The 26,682-nt window shown below is 38.9% G+C and overlaps 1 protein-coding gene across 1 annotated transcript; it reads left to right on the top strand.

Moving 5' to 3' along the window:
• Window positions 1–26,274, top strand: LOC146318513 (sodium- and chloride-dependent GABA transporter ine). Its single transcript, XM_084730425.1, has 13 exons — window positions 1–208; window positions 649–783; window positions 6,136–6,340; window positions 12,292–12,424; window positions 12,518–12,652; window positions 13,619–13,722; window positions 13,827–13,951; window positions 15,303–15,415; window positions 18,365–18,505; window positions 18,599–18,698; window positions 20,073–20,173; window positions 20,825–20,992; window positions 25,760–26,274. Exons 1-13 carry the CDS (start codon window positions 34–36, stop codon window positions 25,910–25,912), a joined length of 1,788 nt encoding a protein of 595 aa, XP_084586551.1. The 5' UTR covers window positions 1–33; the 3' UTR covers window positions 25,913–26,274.
• Window positions 26,275–26,682: the final 408 nt, after the last annotated feature.

The following is a 26,682-nucleotide window of genomic DNA, read 5'->3' on the forward strand; positions in this document are numbered from 1 at the left end:
GCCAGAGTCACTTAAATTCCAGCAAACATTTCCATGGAGTTTGGGTCCGGACACGCGACGGTGGTGACACAGGGAGCAGGCATGGAAGAGCAGCGCAACAGACCAACGTGGAGCAGGCAGATAGAGTTCACCCTGGCCGGCATCGGCTGTGCTGTGGGTCTAGGCAACGTTTGGAGGTTCCCTTACCTCTGCTACAGGAGTGGAGGAGGTGAGAAATGAAGCTGACTTTTCAGCCATAGAATTATGACACTAGACCACCCTCTGTACTTATACAAACAGGGTCCAAAGGTTTACAAACTGAGCTGTGAGCATAACTTAAGGTTATTTATTCTCTAGTGATACTGATTGTGTAGGAAAGTGTTCAAAGTGTTCTGGAATTAACTGCATTTCATGTACGTAATGTGTGTTACTCAGCCGTGCTGGGGTGGAAGGAACAGTATTTACAGTAATAAAGATGTAAAATATTATGGAGTGACGCCTTCTTCACCTGTCAGTTATAAATGACCAGAGATACGATGAAAAAAATGCAAGTGCAGGATGACATTCACAAAAGTTAAAGATAAAAAGATAATAAAACTAGTGAGATCGATGTGACCTTGGCATGAAAATGTGTGTAAGAGCTCATTAATTGCCGTCATTTCCTGCCAGGTGCCTTTCTGGTGCCGTATCTGATCATGCTGGTGGCGCTGGGGATCCCTCTGCTCTTCATGGAGCTGACTGTGGGTCAGTACACGAGGAGAGGGCCTGTCCACGCCCTGGCTATTGTCTGCCCACTGTTAAAAGGTATGATGTAACTGGAAAACTGGAAAATACACTGGAAAACCAAATGCTCAAATTAATGAATTGTTACAAGTAGTGAAAACTTTCAATTTATTTGGAAGTTCTGCAAACCTTTCTTTTGTGTTCATACCTGTCAATTTATATGAACTTTACTTAACATGAAATAATAGGTTTTTATTCCTAAAATTATTCTGTTCCCTTATTGCGAGGGGTGAATGAAATTCTTAGTGGCATCTACAGAATATATTTGATTTACACACACACACACACACACACACACACACACACACACACACAGACAGCTTGGATACATTATCACATTTTGAATACAATATGTGCCTATGTCTACAGTATACACACATCAATACTCTATAACCCTACTGATAATACAATACTGTGATAATAATAACATTTAAAATTTAAAATCTTCCTATCAATAATCCAACTATCATACTGCTCTTGAGCGAGTTATTGTAATGAATACCATAATTTAATGGTTAAAAAAAGTCTGTCTTCCCATGTCAGTTTTTATTTTTGGTATTACATAAAGATTTTTATCTCTTATTTTTATGTTTACTTCATGTTTGTCATGCAATAATAGCAATTTGTCCTTAGTACTAACTGTATTTTTAAATGTTTGAATCTTTGAAATTAATGCAATAGAATGTTGTCTTACATGCTCTGCCACTGTGGGACATCCCATTATAGTATGAAGTTCACTTGCTCCTTTTTCAAACCCACATCTTAAGACAATTGTAGCTGCCTTAACTAAAGGAAGCTCATTTGTGTATATACTAATCAATAATGGTCCAATGCAACTGTTGTGTGTAGTTAAAGCTATTTTAGCATCTTTAGGAATGGGGCAGATATTTGCATATTTCCATTTGGTGCATATTTCCATTTGGTGCAAAGAGAGATTAAACAGATATTTATAGATATATATAAGTTTCACAATATACAGGGTTTCTACCCTGGGGATTTATTGCCAGGAAGTGAACTCAAATTTTGTTTATAGATAGTGCTGACAAGAGATTAAAAAAATTGAGAGATTAATTAATTATGATCTGTAATTAATTGATCCGATTAATCTCTGTTTTAATCTCACCTAAAAATTCCTGAGAAAAGCCCTCAACTTGAGGTATTTTCATTTAAATTCATTACATTATTGTGGCAGATCAAAGATTGATATATAACAAAAAAAGTGGCTTCATAAAGTCATTTATTGTTTTTAACAGACTTGAATCATTGAATCATGGATTTACCTTCCGCTGTATTTGAGACTAATCCCAAGTGCTGCCTACAACCTTTAGTTTCGACCACCAGGGGGGACTATTGCTGTGTTCTTTTGTCAATTTCCAAATAATTAAAAATAAAAATAAAATAAAACATCAGGTCCATATGAAGTGCTGTAAGTTAACATCAAAAAACAGTAAGAACACTTTTCTGAGCAATACAAGTATTGAACACTGAACTTGTTGCTTTTCCTCTGCTTCAGATAATATAGAATAAATAAAACACACCCATCAATGTAATCAGTGCTGTAAGTTAGCACATAAAAAATAACATTGTTCATCATCACAAAATAAAGTGCTGAAATAACATCAAGCAATCACTTCTAGTAGGCTACAGAGGACATAGCAGCTATGCTGACCTCATGCATCTTATTTCTTCTTCTTCAGCCAATCGCTGAGACCTACGGTAGCGCATTGCATTCACTGGATAAAAAAACAAAATAGACACCTTATCTCGTAATTACAAGAAAAGGAAAGGTGCCACATTGGCCACTGCTTCACTCAGAACCACTAACTGCACATCCACGAAGAGGTAGTTAAATTCATATATAAATAAAAACTTGGTTTATTTACGACTGTGGCTTTGTTACGTTTTGCAATGTGACGTCGTTACAGTGGCAACAGAAAAGCTGACATGGCTGACATGCATGATCGAGTTGTTGTTATTGTTAAGGTGCCGTACAGTTCTCTGAGTCACTACCAAACCAGATTGGATGCATTTCAAATATATGAATTTGTATCCATGAAGCATCCCGTGTTGGTTCAACTGCTCCTGCAGTCTCCTGCGTCAGACTGGGCTTTCTGCCTGAACAATCCTAATGACTTGAGATGCCTGCGCAGTGTTGACATACTAATATTAATACCATCCTTTGTACCATTTAGGAACAACCCATTGAAATAAACGTGTAAAGTGTAATTCTTCTAACTTTAAATTACTTAAATCAACAAAGATAACCATTACCATAACCATTTGAAAAACAAAAACAACAAGTGTCAAATTCCAGTTTTGATCATCACTGCTTCATTTCAGTACATGTTTTCTGTCAGTCCCCTGTGTCTTTCCTGACATGTGTTGCCATCACTTGTGGTGTTGCTGCTCAGTGCTTATGGAACTCCATGAAGCAGTTTTTTTCAGGAGTGAAGCACAGGTAGGTGATACATTTTGTGCACTGCAATTTTACTATACCCTTACATCCAGGGTATTTGCATCTGCCCTTTCTCTCCACCCAAATAGGCCAGTGGTCAGTGTTGTGTTTGCTATAGTGATTCCATAATGGTTCACTGTTGCCTAAAGGCAACACTGCAATTTTCCATGATGGCACGTTGTTGCCTCAGGGCAACAGCTGCATTTTAACAAGTTTCCACTATTAAATTAGCAAATAAGTTGCATGAAACTATCAAAACTTAAAGTTTACTCACCTATTAGTGTGAAGACATTTTTTTCCAGGTGGAAAAGGGACAAGTAATAACTTTTTGAGAGTCTTTTTTTGCAGCAAGATAGCAGAGCTGTTTCCTTAGAAGAAGCCCACCAAGAAGGGTTTCAAAATGGCTTCCTGGAGGTCATGTGACAAATTAAAGCATTGTTAATGGTTCCCTATGGTTTTTCCTCTTTTTTAAAGTATTGCATCATTTAAAGGGATGCATTGTGGAGATGTGACAGGGCAAAAATGGGTTTGTTGCCTGAGGGCAACATGGTACCATAGAGTGTTAAATACAAAATAAGTTTTCTTTTTGAAAAACGTTCAACGTACAATTCCTGAAATATATAATAACAATATAAAACAATTTGGGGCACGCGTACCTGCAGTTAAGACAAAGGATTATAGAGCATAATCATCATTGCTTGTGGACAACCGCGCATGCTCTCTCTCTGGAAAGACAGCATACGTTACTTTAAGATAGACCTCAGTGCAAATAATCCGTTACTTTGAGGATTACCCAAAATCATTTGCTACTATTACTAACTGCAGGTACAGATTAAAAGCAGCAGATGGCATCGTGTTCCCATTTAGCGGGATTTAAACATTACTTTTAACATGAACCTTATTTAACTATGTTACACTTGGTCACATTTTCTGGGAGCAAGGCTGCCCTTTTCTTTTGCACTATGTGGCCTGCGAGGCTAAACAGTCTCTCACAAAGTACAGAGGTTGCCAGGGAGGCCAGGTACTTCCGTGCTAGGGCCGACAGCTTTTCATAGGCTCCTGAGTGAGCATACCACCACTGCTGGGGACAGTCTTTAATACTGATGCTGGGCTCTGCTCTGTAGCGCTGCAGCTCTCCACACAACTCTCACATGCTCCTCCATTTTCACGCCTCCTCTCTGGTACTCACCACTCCTCACCTTGCCCTCCCAACTACAATGGGAGCCTATCAGCTTATGCTAAACAAGCCCAAACACAATGACAGCCAATCAATGTCCACTTCAGGGTGTGACTGACCATTGTTTTCTACCCCCAACAACTCAAGCACAAGAAGCCCAATGCATAAAAACCGATTGTATAAAAAAGGCAACTCGCATACAGAAACAGTAAGGTTAGAGATGAAAAATTAGATTAATGCGATTAAAAAACATAATGCGCTAAATATGACTGTAATTAATTAACTGCAATTAACGCAATAATTTGACACCCCTATTTATAGATGTCAAGTGTTTTTGTAATAGTGTCATGATTTTGTTCCTGGACTTCAACACCCCATTTATACCAGGTATTAAAATGCCGTCTGTATCTGGATAGGTTATCCAGATTATTGCACAGACAGGCCAGTTTAACACAACAGTACAGACCCATTTAGCTTAGCTGACAGAGATAGACAGATTTGTTGCTAAAGTAGGCTAACAGTTGTCTGAAGCTGGCATTAGCTAGTTAAATTAGCCACTTAGCCATAGAGCTAGCTGCCTAATGAGCCGACTCAATCCTAAGGTGCCAGGAACTAACCTGGCATTTCAGACCGTTTGTTACACAGAACCATCTGGGAAACCGTCCATAGAAACTCTTTGGAAAAGTTTGGGCACTTTCAAACAACACTTGGCAGGTGATTGGATGAACCATGTCATGACTAACATGGGCTAACTTTAACCAATCTGATCAACTCACCCAACTGTGGCTGAAGGCGGCCGGAAGAAAAGTGAACATCTTTTCCTTCAATAAAAGGCATCAGTGTTGTTCTTTGCTCTTCTTTCAAAGAAGAAATACCTCCAGTTCTGATATAACTGATGCTATCACAAGATCTATACTAACCTCTTCAGGAGCCACCTTTGTTTGTTTGAGACAAGCTGGTTCCATGGACAGTTTTCACTGTCGGCACACCTGTGGCTGCCAGTAGTCCTTCTGAGGATGCTGATTGGCTTTCACCGCCTCTGGTGCAGACACAAACGGATAGTTTGGAGCATAGCAAGATGGATTCCCATGTGATCTTGGGAATCCAGCTGCCTCGCAAGGTAAGCCAGGAGTCAAACCCAGCAAGAAAACCACCTCGGTACTCTCTTCCCTGTTAAACTGACCACTGCCGTTCTCAGAGGCTGTGTTCCGGCTGGGATCTGCAGTCCAGTCACACCCAACTAGATGCTGATTGAAAATGACACCAGTAACTTAATGACACTTACACAGTCAATAAATAAACACACTAAAAGAGCGGTGTGTTTCTTGAATATGCTCATATTTTTGTTGAACTTAACAAATCAGTTTGCAATTAATTAATGTGAAAGTGAGCATTGTTTATTCTTGAGAGAGAGAACACTGCTGACATCGTTAGCTGATGAAAAACAGTGTGATCACAACAGGCAGAGTGTGTGCACGAAAACATGATATAAAAACTTTCTTTGATCTTGAAGCCTCATGTTTCTGGTGTATCAGGGAAGTATACAAACTACACAACATACTAAATTCGCACAACACTAAATATAATGACTTATGCACACCCCTTCAAATAAAGTGTTAACATTTTTTTTTTATTCCCTTATATCACTACAGGCATCAGCCCCAAAAGTCCCTTATCAGTTAGGCTCTTAAAAAAAAAAAAAAAACTTTTTCTTTACATTATTATTTTTGTCTCCTTTCAGGGGTGGGCATAGCATCAGTGGCCATCTCCTTCATTATGTGCACCTATTACAACGTCGTCATCACCTGGGCCCTCTATTACCTCTTCAGCTCCTTCCAGGCACCACTACCCTGGGTGAACTGCAACAACACCTGGAACACACCAAACTGTACTGACCATGCCACCAACAGCAGCTACTCCTCCACAGCCAGCCAGGAGTTCTTCAAGTATGTCTTTCTCAACTCAACTCAACTCAGCTTTATACAGCACCTTTAATACACACATGCAACCCAAAGTACAGATAGGAAAAAAATAAAAATGAGCAAATAATGATAAAAATACATAAATAAAATCAAATAAAAATGCAGCAATAAAATGACAACAATAAAACAATACAATGAAAGTCATTAAAATTAAGTAAAAGGAACAATGAGAAATAGAATAATATAAAAACCAATGGCAAAAGCTTAAAAGACTGAGGTTATAACTTCACTCCCAAAGTAACAATTAAAGCAGACTTTATTTTTCTCTTAAAAATGCTGAGAGAGCTTTCCAATTTAATGTGCAAAGGCAAAGAGTTCCACAGTTTAGGGGCATAAAAACAGAAGGCAGTATGTTTATGGGACACATAAGGAAAAGAAAAAAAAAAGAAAAAACAGTGGAGCACCTAAGTGATCTGGCTGGAATATAAAATGAAACATGTCTGATGTTTGGAGGAGCGAGGTCATTCAGTAAAAGAACTTTAAAATCAATTCTAACAACATGAATCTAATGGTGATAATAATAATGTGGATATCAAAGCGAAATGGGAATTGGAAGATAATAACATTATTAGGTAACACAAACATTTAAAGCTGGCCATAAACTAACTAGTAGTCCATCATGGAGAGAATTTGATTGGAAGGTAAAGATGTGGTTCTTTAATACTCCATCTGTCACTTCAAAATATAGTAATACATCAGAATCATGTTGGCGGGGCTGCAGAACAGTGGAAGATGATATTCTGGGACTGCCCAAAGCTCTTGTTTTTTTTTTGTTTTTTTTTTTGGAAAAGTGTTCAAAGAGCGATTGAACAGATTTGTGGTATTAACCTTGCTCTAGATCCTGGTCTTTGTATACTGGGGATACTCCCAGATAATATGACAGATCAGGACTTGATTTCTTTATTGAGAACTCTGCTCTTAATAGCAAAGAAGACAATAATGGTTTCCTAGTTGAAACCGCAGCCCCCCAACATATTGCAATGGAGAGACAGGATAAAAAAAACATAATGAAAATCACAGTGAAATTGCTATTGAAAACAGACGTACAGTGGTCACCTAACTGTACATTAATGTTCAGAATGGACATGAAACGGATGTGAACTTTGAACAGTCTTGTATTTGCATCTCCATGTTGTATGTTCTCTGTGTTTTGTGTTTGACAAAAAAATGCATCCCTCTGAGTTAAAAAGGCTCTAACCTTAGCAACATTTCTAAGATTAAAAAAATAGGTTTTAATTGTTTTAAATGAGAATGTAAATTTTAATCAGAATCTAAAATCACTCCTAAATTTAATCTGTCTGTTAAGACCACCAAGCATTGGGTGCAGTTTTTCTCCTCCACTTAAAAGAATCTCAGTTTTATCATCACTGAGCTTTAAAAGTTCTTGCTCATTCAAACATGAATTTCAGTGAGACAGGCAATTAGTGTGAGAGATATTTACATATTTATACATATATGTATATATGCATATATACACACATACAGTGCTTAACAGATTTATTAGATCACCTGTCAAAAAAATGAGATATTTTAGAAATCTTTCAAAAACTTGTTTAAAACTAAAAATGTTATTGTTATTTATTTTGTAAATAACAAACTGAAATAACTAAACAGTCCTTTTTCACACATAACCAAAAAACTTCATATTTTGTATGGCCTCCTTTGGCCTTGATAACAGCTTGCATTCTTGCTGGCATTATTTTTCTGTACTTTTCCACAGTCTCTTTTGTTATTGAGTTAGAAATTGTTTCTAGCTGTTCCCACAGACTTGCTTTAGATTAAACTTTTGTGTGATCAATCTTTGAACCTACTAAACACCAAATTTGGTCAATAGGATTCAAATCTGGACTTTGACTTGGACAGTCCATCAGTTCCAGAACTCCAGATTCATTTTTCTTGGTCAAATAGTCTCTGCACAGCTTTGAAGTTTGCTTGGGCTCATTGTCTTGTTGGTATATGAACCCACGACCAATCAGATTCAGTCTAGAGGGGATTCCATCATGCACTGAGATGTTGTGGTAGACATTCTTGTTCATGATACAGTCGATTTTCACTAATTTGCCCAATGCCGTTTACATAAATGGAACCTGATACCATAATGGAATCTCCACCATGTTTCACTGTGGGTGAAATGCATCTGGCATCAAAACATTCTCCAGCTTTTCTGCAGACATGAACACGATGATGTTGACTGAAGAGTTCAAACTTGGACTCATCCGTCCAGAGTCATTAACAGTCCAGTGTTTGTGCTCCCTGGAAAATCTGAGGTGTTTCTGGATGTTTGCAGGCCTCAGCAATGTCTTCTTAGCAGCTAGTCTTCCCTTTAAGCCTTGTTCCATCAGTCATCTGCTTGTGGTCATTCTGGAGACTTTTTTAAGACTCTGATCTAGAAGCATTTATCTCTGCCTGAAGATCAGCAGTGGTCTTCCTTCTGTCTCTAGTACTTCAAATCTTGAGGTGTCTGACATCTGCTGTAGTTAACTTTCATTTCCTGCCTTTTGTAAGTACCAGTCTCAGTGATTGAAGTGCTTTAATGTGGACTCTTTCATTTTCAGTGAGGTATTATCATTTTGAACAGGAATGAGGAATTTCAAACTGAATTCACCTTTTTAAATTTGAGCCGGCTCACTGGGCTTCTCTGAGAAGTCAGAAATAAATCAAGCATAACATTCAACCACTAAAACAATTTTTTCTGTTCAGGAATGCAAGTAAATAACTATAATCTGACATCTTAATCAAGAAATAATAATGTGCTTTATTATTTTTTCTGTTTTTTGTAAAACAGTAAATTTGAAAATTCATGAATAACAATAATAATTATATTTTAGCATTAAAAATATCATTTCAGTTAAAGAGCTTCTACATACTTGTGTATTAACCATTACAGAAACATAAAAAATCATTTTGGTAATTACCAATGCTGTTTAGGGCAGCTGTTGCATAAATCTTACACTGGGTGGTGGTCTAATAAATTTGTTAATCATTATACACACACACACACACACACACACACACACACACACACACACACAGTGAGAGAAACCAGTACTGTTTTAGTGAATTATAAAACAATTAGACAATTAGATAATTAGAGGGTTGTAGCAGGGCTACAGATTACTGGTTTACACAACCGGCGATTATAAATAGAGGTGAAAAGGCACTGATTATTTTAACACACAGCATGACATTTATTTTGAAACCACATATTATCAGATTCATGTGAGGAATATCAATCTAGGTGGAGGTTAGTGATAAGCAAACATATTAAATATGTTAAGGAAGAGTAGGAAATGTTAAGTCAGTTTTAATGCCATCAATAGGCTAATATAAAATGTAAATACTTATAAAAATGAAAACGTGTAGCTTTCAACTGTGTACAGCTCAGGCTCATAATTTATACAAGTTAAAGAGAATTTAGATAGAAATAAAACAAACAATGACTGTCCAGATTATTATTAGGCCTAATGGAAGTTGAAGGTATAGGTTGGCAGTCTGTGAAAATCCAAGACACTCTGACTGTGAATATTAAATTCCTTTATTCAATGTAAGGTCATCAGGACATGATGCTTTGATGAAACCTGATAAAGGATTTTTTTTTTATTCCTATGTAACAACTGGCCCTATCCTTGACAGGCACCAGATTCTTCATCAGCACTACTTTTTTTACCCTGTGCTGCGCTCCCTATTTTTTTCTATCTTCAAATAGATGTTTGTTCTTTGGTTCTGATGTGGAAACATTAAGAAAAACAGAAGATTTTTGGGGGCAGTTGAGTGCAAACCTTGTGTTTTTATATTGATTTACTCATTAACTTGTTTAACTGCAGTTGGTGGATGAATGCCAGTCTCTGGATAATGATTGAAATATAAAGTGAGTTCTACAGATAACAGCTTTGTTTCTGGGTCATGAAGAGTCTACACTCATGCTAGTGGCACTCGGTTGTATTGAAATGAATGTAATAATTTGGATGTTGTCACAATAAAGGTCATTGTTGAATCAACAAAGGTGAAAAATGAGCTACAGCGAAAGAAATACAGCCTTTTTTCAAATGTGGTTGTGAATTATCTATATTATATATGATACTAGATGTCAGTCCAGTACAATGTAAACAGCATCAGTGCTTTTATCAGTACATTACAAGTATAGTTGAGGCTAATGGGAATGGGGAACTTAATGGACAAATTCAAATTTTGACCTGACAATGGCATTTGATAAAAAGTCACTTCATAAAGACCAAGAATGTCTGCACCAAATTGCAAGTGAACCTGCTGGTGGAGCTTGAGGAAAAGTCAGATGAACATCAAGGTCAGTAGGATTCATCCCCTGTGGAATATGAATGTTTTTGCCAAAATCTGTGTCCAATCATCTGTGTAGATGTTGACAGAATAGTGGTGCAAAGGGTTCAGGGATCACCAAAGTTGTTCTTTTCTTTTTACTTGGCTCTCTCTGTATGTTCAGACGTTTCTTTATCTTTTGATGGGCATGGTGCCAAAAAATTTATTCTAAAAGACTGGAAGACATCAACTGGGTGTGTGAACTTGCGTCATTAATTCACACAGAACAACCGTGATTTAATCATCCAAAATGTGAATGTAAATGGGAAGAAGCTCGGGTCCATTTTTGCAATATCTGGACTCAATGAGTGGATCTGGATGAGTTTTTGCAGATCTTTTTTGGTCTTCTTGTTTCTGCATACTCTTATTTATGATAGACTGTATTTAAAAATCGTACATGAATGATATGTATGGTTAGGTGCCTTTCTGTTATTGATTTTAGGCCATGATGAACTTAAGTACGTGTCAAGATCCCTCTCCCATATGTGGGCGTTTGTTAGGTGTGTGTGTGTGTCTGTTTTGGTTGGGTCTTGGGCATGGATTTTTTGTAGTTTGTATGTTATTGAAATACATCAAATTAAAAATAATATTTAGAAAAAACAGCAACTTAAAATTATGTTGAACCAAACTTTAAAACTAGCTTAAAATTCAGAAAGATTAAATCGAACCTTTCCTTAGTTTAGTTTTTACTATAAACCTAGATTAAATTTAATTCTGTTAAATATTTTTAAAAATGGCTGCCCTTTTTTCAAAAGTAAAAAAAAACAAAAAAAAAACAACACAACAGAATAAAAACATAAAATGCCTCCATACTGCTTGTCTGGTGTCATCCAAATTTTCAAACACCCAACATACCAAGTTGACTTAAAAAATATTATTTACACCATTGTTTGGGAGATTCTGCAGCACTGTTTTCCTGTGAAACTCCAGCAGTGTTTTGTGGACTAAAAAACTAAACCTGACCTTCAATCAGCATGAGGGTGAGTAGATAATGACTGAATTTTTATTTTTAGGTGACCTATCCCTTTAAGGGACAGAGTCAACCCAATTGATGCGTCTTTTCTTTCCTTCACTAGCTGACCCATTAAACTCCCAGTCACTGCCGGGCAGTCTCTTTATTCCTTACTCTGCTGATAACCATTTTTAAGCTTCTATGATTTGCTGTATTGCTACATTAATGTAACCAACAGGTTTTGGCAGGACATGACATTTTTTCTCATATGTATTCATTTATTTTAATTTAGGCAAACAAGGATCTCCATGTTGATTTAACTTTAGGTTTACATCAATAAACCTTTCTTTAAAATAGTGCAACAGAGCTACATGATTAATACTGATTTTAAAGCTCGTTTTGCTAAACTCTGATTAGAATTGATCTTAGATTAAATTCATATTTGTTGGTGTAACCCAGTCTAAAAGGCCTGGACTCCACATGTTAATTGTCTGCCTGATTTAACACTTTGTTAATGGCTGCACTCTTAAGTTTTAAGGCTTAACAGAAGGATTCATATGGAATGTAATTGTCTTAGAGCAATAATTATCACTACAACTTTTTTTTTAGTTTTTGTTTGGTTTCTTTGAAGATACAAGATGCTGGAGCAGACTAGTGGAGTTGAGGACACAGGAGTGATCCGGTGGGAGCTTTTCCTTACTCTCCTCCTGGCTTGGATCGTTATTTACCTGTGCATCTTTAAGGGGGTGAAATCAACAGGAAAGGTGAGTGAAAAGAGAGAGAAATTGAGACAGAGACAAGGAGGGACACAGATAGACGGAGAGTCAGTGACAACCCTTGTTTGTTTCTGTTTGTAGGTGGTCTACTTCACAGCTCTGTTTCCTTATATTATCCTGATTGCCCTGCTGATCAATAATGTGCAGCTCCCTGGAGCATTAGATGGAATAACCTTCTTCATTGTGCCGGTATGGGACAAACTACTTGAAGTGGAGGTAAGAGAACTCTAGCATCTGAATTCTGGACATACTGTAGTCTAAGCCCCAAGAGGAAGGGGATATTTTATTTATTTCTATTTTATTCTTATTTTGTATGGTTCTTTGTATATTCTGAATTTGAGTGTCTCTGCTGAGAATCAGCCATTCATTCATTAACATACCCTTGTAAATGAGCCTTTTGTTGTATTGTGAAGAGAGCCCAGTTGTCCCCTGAAATTACACCTTACCTACCGCCAACTGCAAATTCACATTCACAACCTTGTGATGGAATCTGCATTCTGACCCTCCTGTGATTTCCTGTAAAACTGTATATAACCTGGCAAACAACCTGACTCCAGCAGATAGTATCATGCCTCCGTGTTGTGAAGCAGTCTCTGCTGTGCAGTGAATAAAGCCCATCTAGAACCAGCCAAAGATCTTGGACCTGAAATAATCTTTTCTTCAACAAGGGGCATTACAGTAATCTAGTCAGGATGTAATAAAGACGTGAATCACACAGATTTATATCAGAGAAATTGCAAAGTGTGGCCAGGGAGGCAATGAGCCTCAGACTTATCCTGATTAAGCTTGAGGTAGTTGCAGGTCATCTATGCATTAATATCATTTAAGCAGGGGTGTCCCTATAGCTCAGTTGGTAGAGCAGTCAGTCAAGTTGGATGGTTTTTAGTGCCTGAAGGTTGGGTGTACATATAGAGTTGTGTGTCATCAGCATAGAAGTGAAAACTGAGGCTGTGTTGAAAAATGATGTGTCTGGGGGGGGGGATGTAAATAGAATAGCAATGAACCAAGATCTGAGCCCTGGGGAACACCAAGGAATCTGGCAATCCTGGATACTCTGTTCTTTAAAGGATCATTTAGATAAGGTGATGCAGCAGCAAGAGAAAAAAAATATCAGTGTTCATATTGGCTTTGGCATTGACAATTGATACTGTACTTTTGGATGAATATCCCTTTGTGTTGCAGGTGTGGGTGAATGCTGCATCTCAGATCTTCAACTCCATTGGGATTGGTTTTGGCTCCCTCTTGGCCATGTCCAGCTACAACTCCTTCAACAACAATGTTCTGAAGTAATAAACCAAAAAAATCATCTGCTCAGTTTTCCCCTGAGCAGTGCAGTAACACTCTCTAGGCAGAAAGAAAGTGAGACAAAAGACATTTTCTTTCCCCACAGGGACACCCTGACTATATCCATCGTCAACTCCCTCACCAGTATCCTGGCAGGTTTTGTCATTTTCTCAGCTCTTGGATACATGTCTCATCTGCAGGGCCTTCCTGTCAAAAAGCTGGCTGTGGATGGTAAGAAAACAACTGATTTAATGCAGATGCCTTTAAGACCCCAGTGTCAGGAGCAAACAGTGCTATTTGCACCCAGGGTGTAATAGCCAATATAGCGACTTACACCTGGGATTTTATAGACTAGCATGGCAGAAACAAGCACCTGAGTGTCAATAGCCAACAATGGTATTTGGACTCAGTGTGGAATAGCCAAAGTAACTATGTGCACCCACATGACCAAGTAGTTTTTTATTGCCTGCCTAACCAAACTGAGACTGAAAAGTGAAAATAATGAAGAAATGTGAAAATAATAAGTGGAAACTTAATAACACCGAGTGCAGATTAAATTTTGACTTGTCTCTCTTTATAGCTAAATTATGGGGAGTGAGTGTGAATAACCGAAGAGCTGCCATGTGTCTATTCTTACCCAGGTGCAAATAGACATCTCATTTAAAAAGAACAATTTTGGGGCAGCTATTTAGCTCAGTTGGTAGAGCGTCCCGATCTCAGCTAAAATTGTCAGCTCCTGGGGGACTGGTTTTAATTTCTAATTTTTTAAATTTAATTTTATTTTGGAGGGTGTTATCTCCAATAATAGTTGTGGGAGGGTTAGGGTTAGGGTGATTACTTTATGGAAGCCCATTTACACCGCTGAAAGAAAAAATACTCCTGTGGTAAGCCATCATTATGAAATAAAATGTCAGAATCATGAGATAAAAAGACGAAATCAAGACATAAAAAGTAGAAATTATGAGATAAAAAGTCATCATTTCAATTTTTAATCTCATAGTTATATTTTTTATCTCATAATTTTGACTTGCCATGTGGATATTTTTTGTTTCAGTGGTGGAGATGAGCTTCCATATTACTAAAACTGAGGAGAAATTAGGTTAAACTGAAGTGAATGCAGTCTCTGACGATGTTGACAAGCTCATCATACACCTAACTTTTTCCAGATAGAAAAAATGTTTGAGCCGACATGAAAAGGCCTCAGATCCAGCAGAGAGTAGACATCTGTGTTTTTATGTAGCATGGCATGCTCAGAATATCACCCCAAATCAGTAATTTACCCCTGTAAGGACAACTGTATGCAGCAGCTCACCACATGTATTAACAGGTACACATATAGGAAAATGCTTTTTTCTGTAAACACTTCCTTCAAATGCATGCAGTCTATAGCTATGAACAATTTGAAGTATTATGGTATATATTCATATACTTGCAGTTATGTCTCACTGAGTGGTTGTGTTGGAGACGCAGATAAATTCTGCATGTGTTGCTCTTTCAATCACAATTTCATAATCTGAAAGTATTCCAGACAGGCCACGATTTTTATTCACTGACATTTTTGTGTGTGTGTTTGTGTACCCAGGTCCAGGACTGGTTTATGTTGTTTACCCACAAGCCTTTGCCAACATGCCATTACCTCAGCTCTGGGCTGTGATGTTCTTCTTCATGCTGTTTTGCCTTGGGCTGGATAGTGAGGTAGTGCTGTTGGAAAAAAAAAAAAAAACTTCAGATGGGCCAAAAGTCTTCAGGTCCTCCTAAACAATGTTTCCTAAACCTTTTTGCTGGGGACCCATGTTTTTAAAAATGACAAACCATCATGACCCAAATCAAAATATTTATGATATATATAATACAAATGATCAATATGTCAATTATATTCTCGATTATTAGTTGTTTTGTCAGAAAATGGTGAAACGTCCAGTGAATGTCTGTGCACTCCACCTGTTTTTACATGTTTAGACCTATTTTTCAACTAATGATCAAGCTAGTGATCATTTTTCCACTAATCGATAAGTTGTTTGGTCCATAAAATGTCAGAAAATGTTGATCAAAATCCAAAATCTTTTTATACATATATATCATTGTCATCTTGAATTTATATAGGCGTGCGTTCACAACATCCAATAGACAAAATAAACTCACTTTAATAAACGCGCTTTTCTGCAGTTAACTGAAAAATTAAATGTTCCAGTGGGTGCACCTGTGACATAAAGCTTGAGATCTGTGCCCAAACCTGATGGGACAGGTTTGGGTCAGGTTGAGTTGTATTTCTCACATATTTCGTGGGCTTACGTCAGGTTTGGGCTGTATTTTTCTTCTTCTTATTATTATTATTATTGTTGTTGCTGTTGTCATTACTATCATTACCACCATCATCATCATTATTATTATTACTACTGTTATTATTAAATAACACTACTGTTATTATCATCAGTAGTTGTGGCTTTTTAAAAATTTTCTCCCCAATTTTTTTTTTTTTTTTTTTTTTTTGTTCAAAGCCCCCCCATGTCTTGTCTCTGTCACTGCCAACTCCTGCTGTTTGGTACATAGAGAGAAGCTTGTTAAGAAAAATGTCTGGCTGTAATCAGCTTCGGGCTGCAATATGCTAATGAGGGATGGGATCGGGCTGGGCTTGTGTCAGGTTCACTTTTCACTTTTCATCATTATTATTATATATTTTATTCTAACTCCTACTGTTTGGTACATAGAGGGAAGCTTGTTGAGAAAAATGTTGGGCTGTAATCAGGTTTGGGCTGAAATATGTTAATAAGGGTCGGATCTGGGTTGGGTTTGGACAGAATTTTGTTGGGCTTGTGCCTTTTTGGGCTCAACATTTCAAACCTGATTAAAGTTCTAAAAGTCTCTGATGAGCTGATGAATCCCATAAACACTCAATAATTTTTCTCTAACACGATCATCTCAGTGCAGAGCAATGTGTATACATGAATAAACATAAAATTATAAGTATATGACAGCCGATGTCATCAAAAGTTGCGTGTGCATTTTGGCAACAGAAGTAGTGGTCTCCCCCAGCCAGTAATCCAGATGAGTTATCAAGCTCCAAACGTTGAATTAAACATTTTACCAGCACCCAAATCACCAAAATGCCTGGTTGCTATGTCAGAATTGATATTCCACTGGTTGACTCTCTGGGAACCATCACCTTATTGTGGTGGAGAGGTTTGTGTGTCCCTGTGAACCTAGGAGCTGTGTTGCCTGGAGCCTAGTGCTTCTGGTAGGGTCTCCCATGGCAAATTGGTCCCAGGTGAGGGTCCAGACTAAGAATGGTTCAAATACACCATGACAGAACAAGGAAGGAGCAGAGTGACCCTGCCCAGAGGAGGCCACCATCTGGAGCCAGGCCTGGAAAGGGGGCCCGACAGCAAGCGCCTGGTGGCCAGGTACACCATAGAGCCCGGTCAGGCACAGCCTGAACAAGCAATGGCGGAGGTGCTCCTCCATCCTGTGGGCCCACCATCTGCAGGAGGAACCGCTGGGGTCAGGTACACTGCTCGTTGGGTGGCAGTGAAGGTAGGGGGTCCCAACGGACCAGAGCCAGGCAGCAGAGGCTGGCTCTGGGGACGTGGAATATCACCTCTCTGGTGGGGAAGTAACTGGAGCTTTTGCGGGAGGTGGAGCGCTATCAGTTAGATCTGGTGGGTCTTACCTCGGCTCTGGAAACATTCTCCTGGATAGGGATTGGACTCTGTTCTTCGCCTGAGTTTCCCAGGGTGTGAGGCACCAGACAGGTGTGGGGATACTCACTAGTCCCCGGCTGAGTGTGGATGAGAGGGTCACCTCCCTACGCCTGTACTGTGCTTATGCACTGAACAGCAGTTCGGAGTATCCTTCTTAGATACCCTGAACGGAGTCTGTGAGGAACTCAGAGTAGAGCCGCTGCTCCTTTGCGTAGAAAGGAGCCAGTTGAGGAGGTTCAGGCATCTTGCAAGGATGCCACCTGCCACCTGGGAGGTGGTCTAAGCACATCCAGCTGGTTGGAGGCGATGGGGCAGAATGAGGACAAGGTGGAGGGATTTATTATATCTCTGCCCTGGCCTGGGAACGCCTCGAGATCCCCAGTCAGAGCTGGCTAATGTAGCTGGGGGAAAGGGATGTCTGGGCTCCCCTCCTGGAACTGTTACCTCTGTGAGCCGATTTTGGATAAGCAGTCGAAGATGGATGTATGGATGGATAGATGGTTGACTCAAGAATTCAGACAGGATCATGACCGTTTCAGACCAATCGGCAGCATTTATGGCTGCAAGCTATTAAATTTGTTGACTGAACGGAGGATGTGATCAAAATTGCGGCGCCCACTGTACTCCTGTTGCCAAACTGCAAACAAGCTGTAAAATGGTCTATATATGAGTACTGAGACACTGGTTTGGAATTTTTCAAATATATTTTTTTGTTGCTTATAGCAACACAGGACTGCAGACATTTCTGCAGCCAATATCTCCGAAATTCTGCAGATCATACTCAAAATATCAAATCTAGATGGATCAATAGTACTACAGGCCAGAGGAAAAATATACATTCTTGATTTTGTGGTGTACTGTCCCTTTAATGTTGAAAACAGGGTAATTGCATGCAGAAGTTCAATGCTGCTGTGCAACTTCTTTGTTTTTTGTTCTTTACTGGCAGTTTGCAATGGTTGAAGTGCTGGTGACCAGTCTCATGGATCAATTCTATTCAAGTCTGATCAGAATTTTCAAGAGGAAGGAGCTGCTTGTTCTTGTTATTTGTGTTGCAGCTCTCCTCCTTGGAATTCCTTGCATCTTGCAGGTACAGAGTGTAATTTACTGGCTGAATTATGATCAAAGTATGTGATCCTTTGTCTCACATACCTGCTGTTCTAAAGACTGTGTCTCTGTTCAGGTGGGAATCTATGTTTTCCAGTTGATGGACTATTACACCGCTATAGTGTCCATCCTGTTTCTTGCGCTCTTTGAGGTTGTAGCCATCTGTTGGATTTATGGTGAGAAAACACGTGTTCAGTTTGTGATGAGGCACTAAAGTCGTAAAAATCTGAACAATTTTTAAGTTGATATGTTTATACACTGCCTGGCCAAAAATAAGTCACCACCTGGATTTAACTGAGCAAATAGTTAAGAGGCTTCCATTGGATAATTAGTGCAGTGATTAATATGTTTGAACTGGTAACAAGTTATTGAACTCTAACTGATGCAGTGAGCAGCTTCTCATTTCTTAAACAACCATGTCAGAAGACATATCCTGTGGTCGAGGAAAAGATGTTACTCTGTTTCAGAAGGATCAAATTATTGTCCTGCATCAAGCAAAGAAAACAACTAAGGAGATTGATGAAACTATTAAAACTGTGTTAAGAACTGTCCAACACATTATTAAAACCTGGAAGGATAGTGGAGAACCATCATCTTCAAGGAAGAAATGTGGTCAGAAAAAAATATTGAATGATTGTGATCAGAGATCACTTAAATGTTTGGTGAAATCAAATCATAAATCATGAACAGTAGAACTCATGTTTATGTTTAATAGTGAAAGTAAGAACATTTCCACACACAGAGTGAAGAGAACTGAAGGGATCGGGACCAAACAGCTGTGTAGCCTTAAGAAAACCACTTATCAGTGAAGATAGTCAGAAATATAGGCTTCAGTTTGCTGGGGAGCATAAAGATTGGACTCTGAAGCAATGGAAAAAGGTCATGTGGTCTGATGAGTCCAGATTTACCCTGTTCCAGAGTGATGGGGGCATCAGAGTAAGAAGAGAGGCAGATGAAGTGATGCTCCCATCATGCCTAGTATCTACTGTACAAGCCTGTGGAGGCAGTGTTGTGATCTGGGGTTGCTTCAGTTGCTCAGGTCGAGGTTCAGAAACGTTATGTTCCCAAAAAATGAGGTCAACTCACTACCTGGATACACTGAATGAGCAGGTTTTTACATCAATGGATTTTTTCTTCCCTGATGACACGAACATATTCCAAGATGACAATGTCAGGATTCATCAGGCTCAAATAGTGAAAGAGAGGTTCAGGGAGCATGAGACATCATTTTCACACATGGATTGTCCACCACAGAGTCCAGACCTGAACCTCACTGAGAATCTTTGGGATGTGCTGGAGAAGACTTTACACAGAGGTCTGACTCTCCCATCATCAATAGAAGATCTTGGTGAAAAATGAATCCAACTCTGTTGTAATGTTGTGACACTGCATAAGCTTATCAAAACTATGCTATGATGTCCAACAAAATATTAGAGTGTGTGACTTTTTTTGGTCAGGCAGTGTATCTGCCTTTCAGTCTCATTGCAAAATGCTGTAAAAGCCAAACAAAAGATGCCTGGCTGTTTATTAAAGGAGCTTTTTGTGTGCAGGAGTGACTCGACTTTCAGACAATGTGGAAGAGATGACTGGAAAAAGAGCAAACATCTTCTTCAGACTGTGTTGGCTGATAGTTGCTCCTGTGCTGATTGGCGTAAGTCATCAGGCCTTTTTCTCCAACAGGATTCTGACTGAAACAAGCTGAAATACATCTTAAAGGCATAGTTCACCCAAAAATGAAAATTCAGTCATTATCTGCTCACCCTCATGCTGAATCAAGTTTGTATATAGTTTTTATTCCACAAAACACTGTTGGAGTTTCACAGGAAAACAGTGTTACATATTCTCCCAAACAATGGAGGTGAATGGTGACCAGTTTTCAAATGTATAAAACTACTGGGAAAAAACAACATAAAATGACTCCATACTACTCATCCGGTGTAATTCAAGTCTCCTAAAGTCTCGACATGCCATTTGCACACCATCACATCACACACACACAGACTGTGTGCATGTGCCTGTGAACGTGGCTCCAAGCTGAGGATCTACAGTGAAGATTCAGGCTAAAAACATGGTGTAAATAACATTTATTTAAATCAGCTTGGGGTCACTTCCATTTTTGAGAGATTCTGCAACACTGTTTTCCTGTGAAACTCCTGCATTGTTTTGTGGACTAAAAATACTAAACCTGACCTTCAATCAGCATGAGGGTGAGAAGATAATGACTGAATTTTCATTTTTGGGTGAACTATCCCTTTAAAGTGTCAATGCTTCTGTAAAATTTGAATGTGTGTTCTTGTTGCAGGTTATCTTAATTTTCTCCATCATCCAGTTCAAACCGGCTCGCTATGGGGACTACGTGTTCCCTCCCTGGGCTCAGGGGGTCGGCTGGGTCATCGCCCTGGCTTCCATCATATGGATTCCTTTGGGTGCCATTCACACACTGTGGGTGCTCCCTGGTTCATTCATGCAGGTGACATATATTTATTTTATTTATTTTTCCACCCAACAGTACAGGTATAATGGTAACCCTTTATTTCATGGGTTGTTAATAAGACTGACCTGACACTGTCATAAGCATGACATGACACTGTCATTAAGATGGAATCTTTATGAATGTTTCTGTATCATTATTAATGTAAGGTTGACATTGTTTGAGAGGTCTTTGTTTTGACAACTTGACATTAACCCAGACAACATAACCTGTGTTACGCCCCTCCCAGTCCTGTACGCTTGAGACTGGCTGACATGGGAGGGTCGTCAGCTGATTGAGTTCACCTGGGCCTCTTAGCCTAAAAGCTGGGTCCTTTGTTCACTTTTTCTCCAACTTCCTCCAGCTGCCCTCCATGTTGTGTTGTTTTTTGTTTGTCTTATGAGTTGTGTTAGCTTTAGGTTAATAAAATATTCTTGTTTTTACAATAAACCCTTGGTGGACACATTCTTTGAGCTGGTTTGTGACAAATGGGGGCTCGTCTGGGATTTGAAACCTGTTTGGTAAGGAAAAAATCCAGCCTGTGACAAATGAGGAATTGTTGATTAGTATGATCATGACCAATGTGGTTTTAACCCCTGTTAAGGTTTTATTTGTTCTGTTTAGACTGGTTATACCATAGTTACTTGAGTTTGTTTTTGGTGGATGTTTGAAGGGAGCAGGATCAGTCTCAAATGAGTTTAGGTTGCAAACCCATTTGTTCATTTACAATAAGAATTGGTGCATATAATTGGTGAATATATTGCCACCTCTCAGTTTGTCAGAGCAACGTATCCCCTTTGTAGGCTTAAGTGGTTGATCTCGATAGGAGACCAGCCAATTTGTTGTTTTTGCACAGGGTGATGGACAGTGTGGGTAAAGACAATGTCTTGGGAGCATTTCCCTGGTTTCTGGAGGGTTGCCAGCTTCCTGGCTGCCCTTTGGTTCTGGTGGAATTAGTGTCCCTCCCACAACTATCTGTCAGAAGACTAGGGCTGAGCTAGTTAGTTAGTGGAACTAGTTAGGGCTGGGGAGCCTGGCCTCCGTGGTGGCTTGTTTTCACCATTGTACATGTTCCAGTGCCAACATGATTATTTGTTCCCTGGGTTTGTCATCTCCTCATATGGTTACTGTGGTCAGATCTGATTATCCACCTGGCATGCCTTCAGATGGCTAGGCAGACATTAGAACTTGGTTTGGTAGGTTAAGAGCTTGAATGAGGAAGTGGTTATGTCATTTAGTTAGTGTTACAAGTTGGTAGTTTGTCTGTTAGCTTTTGTAAAGTAAGTGCAATAGCTCATGCTTTGTTTGGTTTTGTCTGTATGAGTTTTGTTGTAGCTTGGTTTCTTCTTTGTGGGCATGTTGGGATGACTTGGTGGGCTAGTGAGCCTTTTCTTCAGAGGAACCTTTGGAGATGCTACTTTGGTTTTGCACTTATGTTAATTTCAGTTTTGTGTGTTTGGTGGCTGAATTTTGTGAAGGCAGTGTTAAGCTCTGCTCATGTTTAAGAGCAACATTTTGACATGTAGTTTGGGCATGGGGATTTTGGCCTTGTGTCCTGCTGACCACAAACCTCATCTGAGGTGAGTACTGTTTTAACACTCTCTTGGTCTAAAATCATGTGCAATCCTATACACCTGTCAACAATTTGTTCATATGGCTCATATTTGCAATTAAGCTGCCTCTTATTAGTAATTCCTCAGCCTTAAATTGCTCCTCAGGATCCAAGATTGCTGGGTGGGGGATTGAATTTGGTAAGGGGGATGATGGGGGTGGTATGTTCAGGTCACTGATCATGTGGGAGTGTGTTTGTAATATCAAGTCTGTCATAATGGGGACTAAACGCTGCTGAAAATTTGGAGAAATGTTAGTTTTGCTTAGAGCTTTAGATTTTGTTCTGGTATTTACTTTGTCTTGTCTTACACATGTCAAGGTGGAACCTTGATCTTAAGAAAACATGCCATAGCAGGTCTAATTATCAAATTTTTAAAAACAATTTTGCTTCATGTGTTAACATTAAACTGTCATGGACACTGACACCATTATAATTGTGTCCTGAGTATTTTCTTTGATCTCAGATATAGTGGTATATTCAGACTAGACCTAAAGATGTCATTCCGTTTTATTACACTGTCAAATGATTTTTATAATTTTAGGATGTCATTAAATGTTATCACACTGTCAAATGCTTTCACATATCTTACAGAAACATTATGCAAGAATTTGGTCATTTTTTGCAACTCTGCACGCTGGCAGTTTCAGAGTGAAATTCACTTTTCCACTTTTTGTAGCACAGCTCTGACCAGGACTCTGATCTGGAATATATTTTACAGAGAAAAGTCTCAACTCTCTTGTCTATGGAGTTTCTTGATGAAAAGACAGCTTTAGCGCTGCTTGTTGCTTAAGTAACCACTAACTGTTGCTGAGTGTGGCTGCCATTCGCTAGTTAGCTGTGTTAGCCATGCAGGTGGCAGTCCTGACTTGGTTGGTGTTTACACCCAAAGCACAGACACATTGGACAGCCAGGAGGAGGTTTTCAGGTCCAACCTGCACCACTGGAACTGAGGTCCAGGAAATTATGCATGACACTATTATAAAAGCGTTCGACAGTGTAACATCACCTACTGACCATTTAAGGTCTAGCTCAAATTGTACAATTAGAGTTGAGGCCAAGAAAAATATTCATGACACAATTATAATGATCATTATGGTCACAACACATAAAGCAATAAATAAAGTCCTGCCTCTTTTTCTATGTGCTCCAATAACAGAGCAAACTCTGTACCTTTACCTGGAAAAAACGACATGTAGGGTCACATCTTAAGTTAGCGAATAGTCACCAAACTCTAGTTCACCAGCTATGTAATGATTTACGTAGAATAGCCAAATGCTAGCTAATTAGCTAGCACTGGTGAAAGTAACTAAGTATGCATTACTAGGTGTAATGTACTAAATTACTTTTAAAATTATAGTTGAGTACTGAGTACAATTTGAATTAATATATATTATGTATGACTAAGTTTTCATGTGTATTTTAGTAGAAAATCAGGTGATCTGATCACAAACGGGCCAATGAGAAACAACACATATGGATGGAAAACAAAACAAAATGCTGCAGCAGCACATGTTTGGAGTAAGGATGTTAATAATTAATTGATTAATTGCCATTAAGAATTTAACCAATTAAAAATGCATTCATGGATATTTAATTCATTCATTCATGGCAGTCATTCCCCTCATCTGGCGTTGTTGGTTTGTGTGGCGGAGCCATTTGTTGGATAAGTAAAATTTAACTTAAAATGGGGAAAAAATGACAAAAAAAAGAAAGAAAATGAGGAAAAAATATTAACGATTAATTGATTGTTAGCAACTACTGGTTCAGGAAAACACACAAAATTTGCAACCCTGTGACATCAACAGTTAAAAGTAACTGATACTGACTAAATTTTGCAATGAATACTTTGTGCTTTTACTTCAGTATATTTTTAACACTAGTACTTTTACCTGTAATTGAGTAATATTTTAGGGATGTCACAGTACTTGTACCTGAGTACATATTTTCTGCACTATTTCCACCACTGCATATAAATCTGTGATGTGAATTCTATGTCACTTTTACAAGTCCTCTGGTAACGTCTTAACCATCTTCAATATTTGAACATATTCAACATAAATGATCCAAGCACACAGCATATCTAAATACAAAAAACACAGGAAAAGAAGAAAGTTGACCGAGGCACCAAGCTTGCTCCACTGCCATTGGAGGAAGGGCATATTAGGCCTGCTATGACATGTTTATGACAGGACTGGTTAAGGTCAGGTTGTCGCATCTCAAACAATGTCAGCTTTGTATTTAAATGACTGAATGGCAATATTACAATGTTACAGTTTCATTTAGCAGATGCTTTTATCAGGTGTGAAAGTGTTCATGTAAGAGCCGCTCTTCAGTCTTCTCTTAAAGACTGAGAGGGACTCAGTAGCTCGTTCCACCATCGGGGAGTCACAGACTGCAAGAGTCTAGCTAGTGACTTTGGACCCTGGTGTGGTGGTTGAATCAGGTGTCTTTGACTGGCAGAGCGCACAGAACAGGAGGGAGCATAGACCTGACTGAGGGAGTTCAGGTAGGTGGGGGCAGCTTTAGTTCCTATTTTGTAGGCGAGTGTCAGGGTTTCAAATTGGATGTGGGCAGCGACTGGAAGCCAGTTGAGTGATCTGAACAGCGGGGTGACATGCTGTTTTTGGCTGATTGAAAACCAGATGTGCCGCCATGTTCTGGATCATCTGCAGAGGTTTCACCATGCAGGCAGGGAGGCCTGCCAGTCAAGAGTCGCAGCAGACAATAAATGATATTACAAGAGCCTGAAGCAGGAGTTGTACTGCATGCTCAGAAAGGTAGGGTCTGATCTTCCTGATGTTGTTTAGGGAAAACTTAACACAACCGAGCAATCGAGGCCACATGGACCTTCAAGGTTAGTTGGTCGTCAATCATGATGCCCAAGTTTTAGGCAGATTTTGTTGGTGTGAGCTGGGTGGATTCAAGTTGACTACTGATTTCTTGTTGTACAGAGGACTGACTGGGATGACAAGGAGAATGACAAGTCTTGAACATTTATAAAGACTCCTTCACGTCCATGATAGTGTCATGTCAGTGTTATGTACATCCCTTCAAATAAAGTGTTACCCAGGTAGCACCCATATGCATGTGTTGCCATGTTATGTTCACAGAGAATCAAGCTGTGTGTTAATATTGTTGGTACATTTCTTCAACAGAAGCTGAAGCTGTCCATCAAACCATATGCGCTGAATGAAATGCCAAAAATGGCATATTATGAGAGGGGGGGGAAGTGTGGAGAACCAGCCATAGCTGTCATCAGCTCCAACGTCCAGCTACCTGAAAAACCTCCTATAGAGACAAACCTCTGATACCTCAGTGCTTCGCACAATCATAATGTTCACCAAGCCACACAGAGCGGCAGACCTTAAAGCTCAAGTTAATCACAAATAACTGTCTGCCATTAGCTTTCAATCTTAACACAAATTTCTGGTTAGAAAGTTAAAGAGAAGTAGGCTAATATAATAATTTACAGGACTGTGAAAATGTGTTGCTGCATATCTGCTATGCAGATATATTAAAGTGGCCATTGTCATGGGCCGATGAATTTGATTTGTGAAATTTTGTTGAATTCCTGCAAACAGTTTTGATAATTTTTATTGTGATATTGTGGAAACAGTGTTTAGAGTCTGTTATGTTTGTGTACATCTGTAATATCTGGCCAACACCTCCTCTGATGGAGCTCATGTTTCACCACTCTCATTTGTGGCTTTTACTTTGCTAAGGCTGCCATCTTTTGGCCATGTCTGTTGATGCAATTATGAGCGTTAGTAAATTTGAGATCTGGCACTGTGCTTTTTTTTTTATATTTTAGCTAATAAAATGACAAAAAATGACACTATTTAACGTTCACATTTCAGCTACACATTTGTGTTGAACCAGGGGTCTTGAAACAGGGGTCTGCAACTTGTGGCTCTAGAGCCACATGCAGCTCTTTATTTCCATATTTCTGGAAAGAAATATGGAAATGAATAATTATTTGTTTTTCTTAACATTCACATCATCATTTATCATTGTTGTAGGTCTACGTCACAACAATGAAAAAGTTGAGAAAACTCAAACTTAAAGACAACATCCTGCA

The sequence above is a fragment of the Lutjanus erythropterus genome, chromosome 11 (genome assembly GCF_056507025.1).
Source record: "Lutjanus erythropterus isolate fLutEry1 chromosome 11, fLutEry1.hap2, whole genome shotgun sequence".
In the NCBI taxonomy this organism is placed as follows: Eukaryota; Metazoa; Chordata; class Actinopteri; order Lutjaniformes; family Lutjanidae; genus Lutjanus; species Lutjanus erythropterus.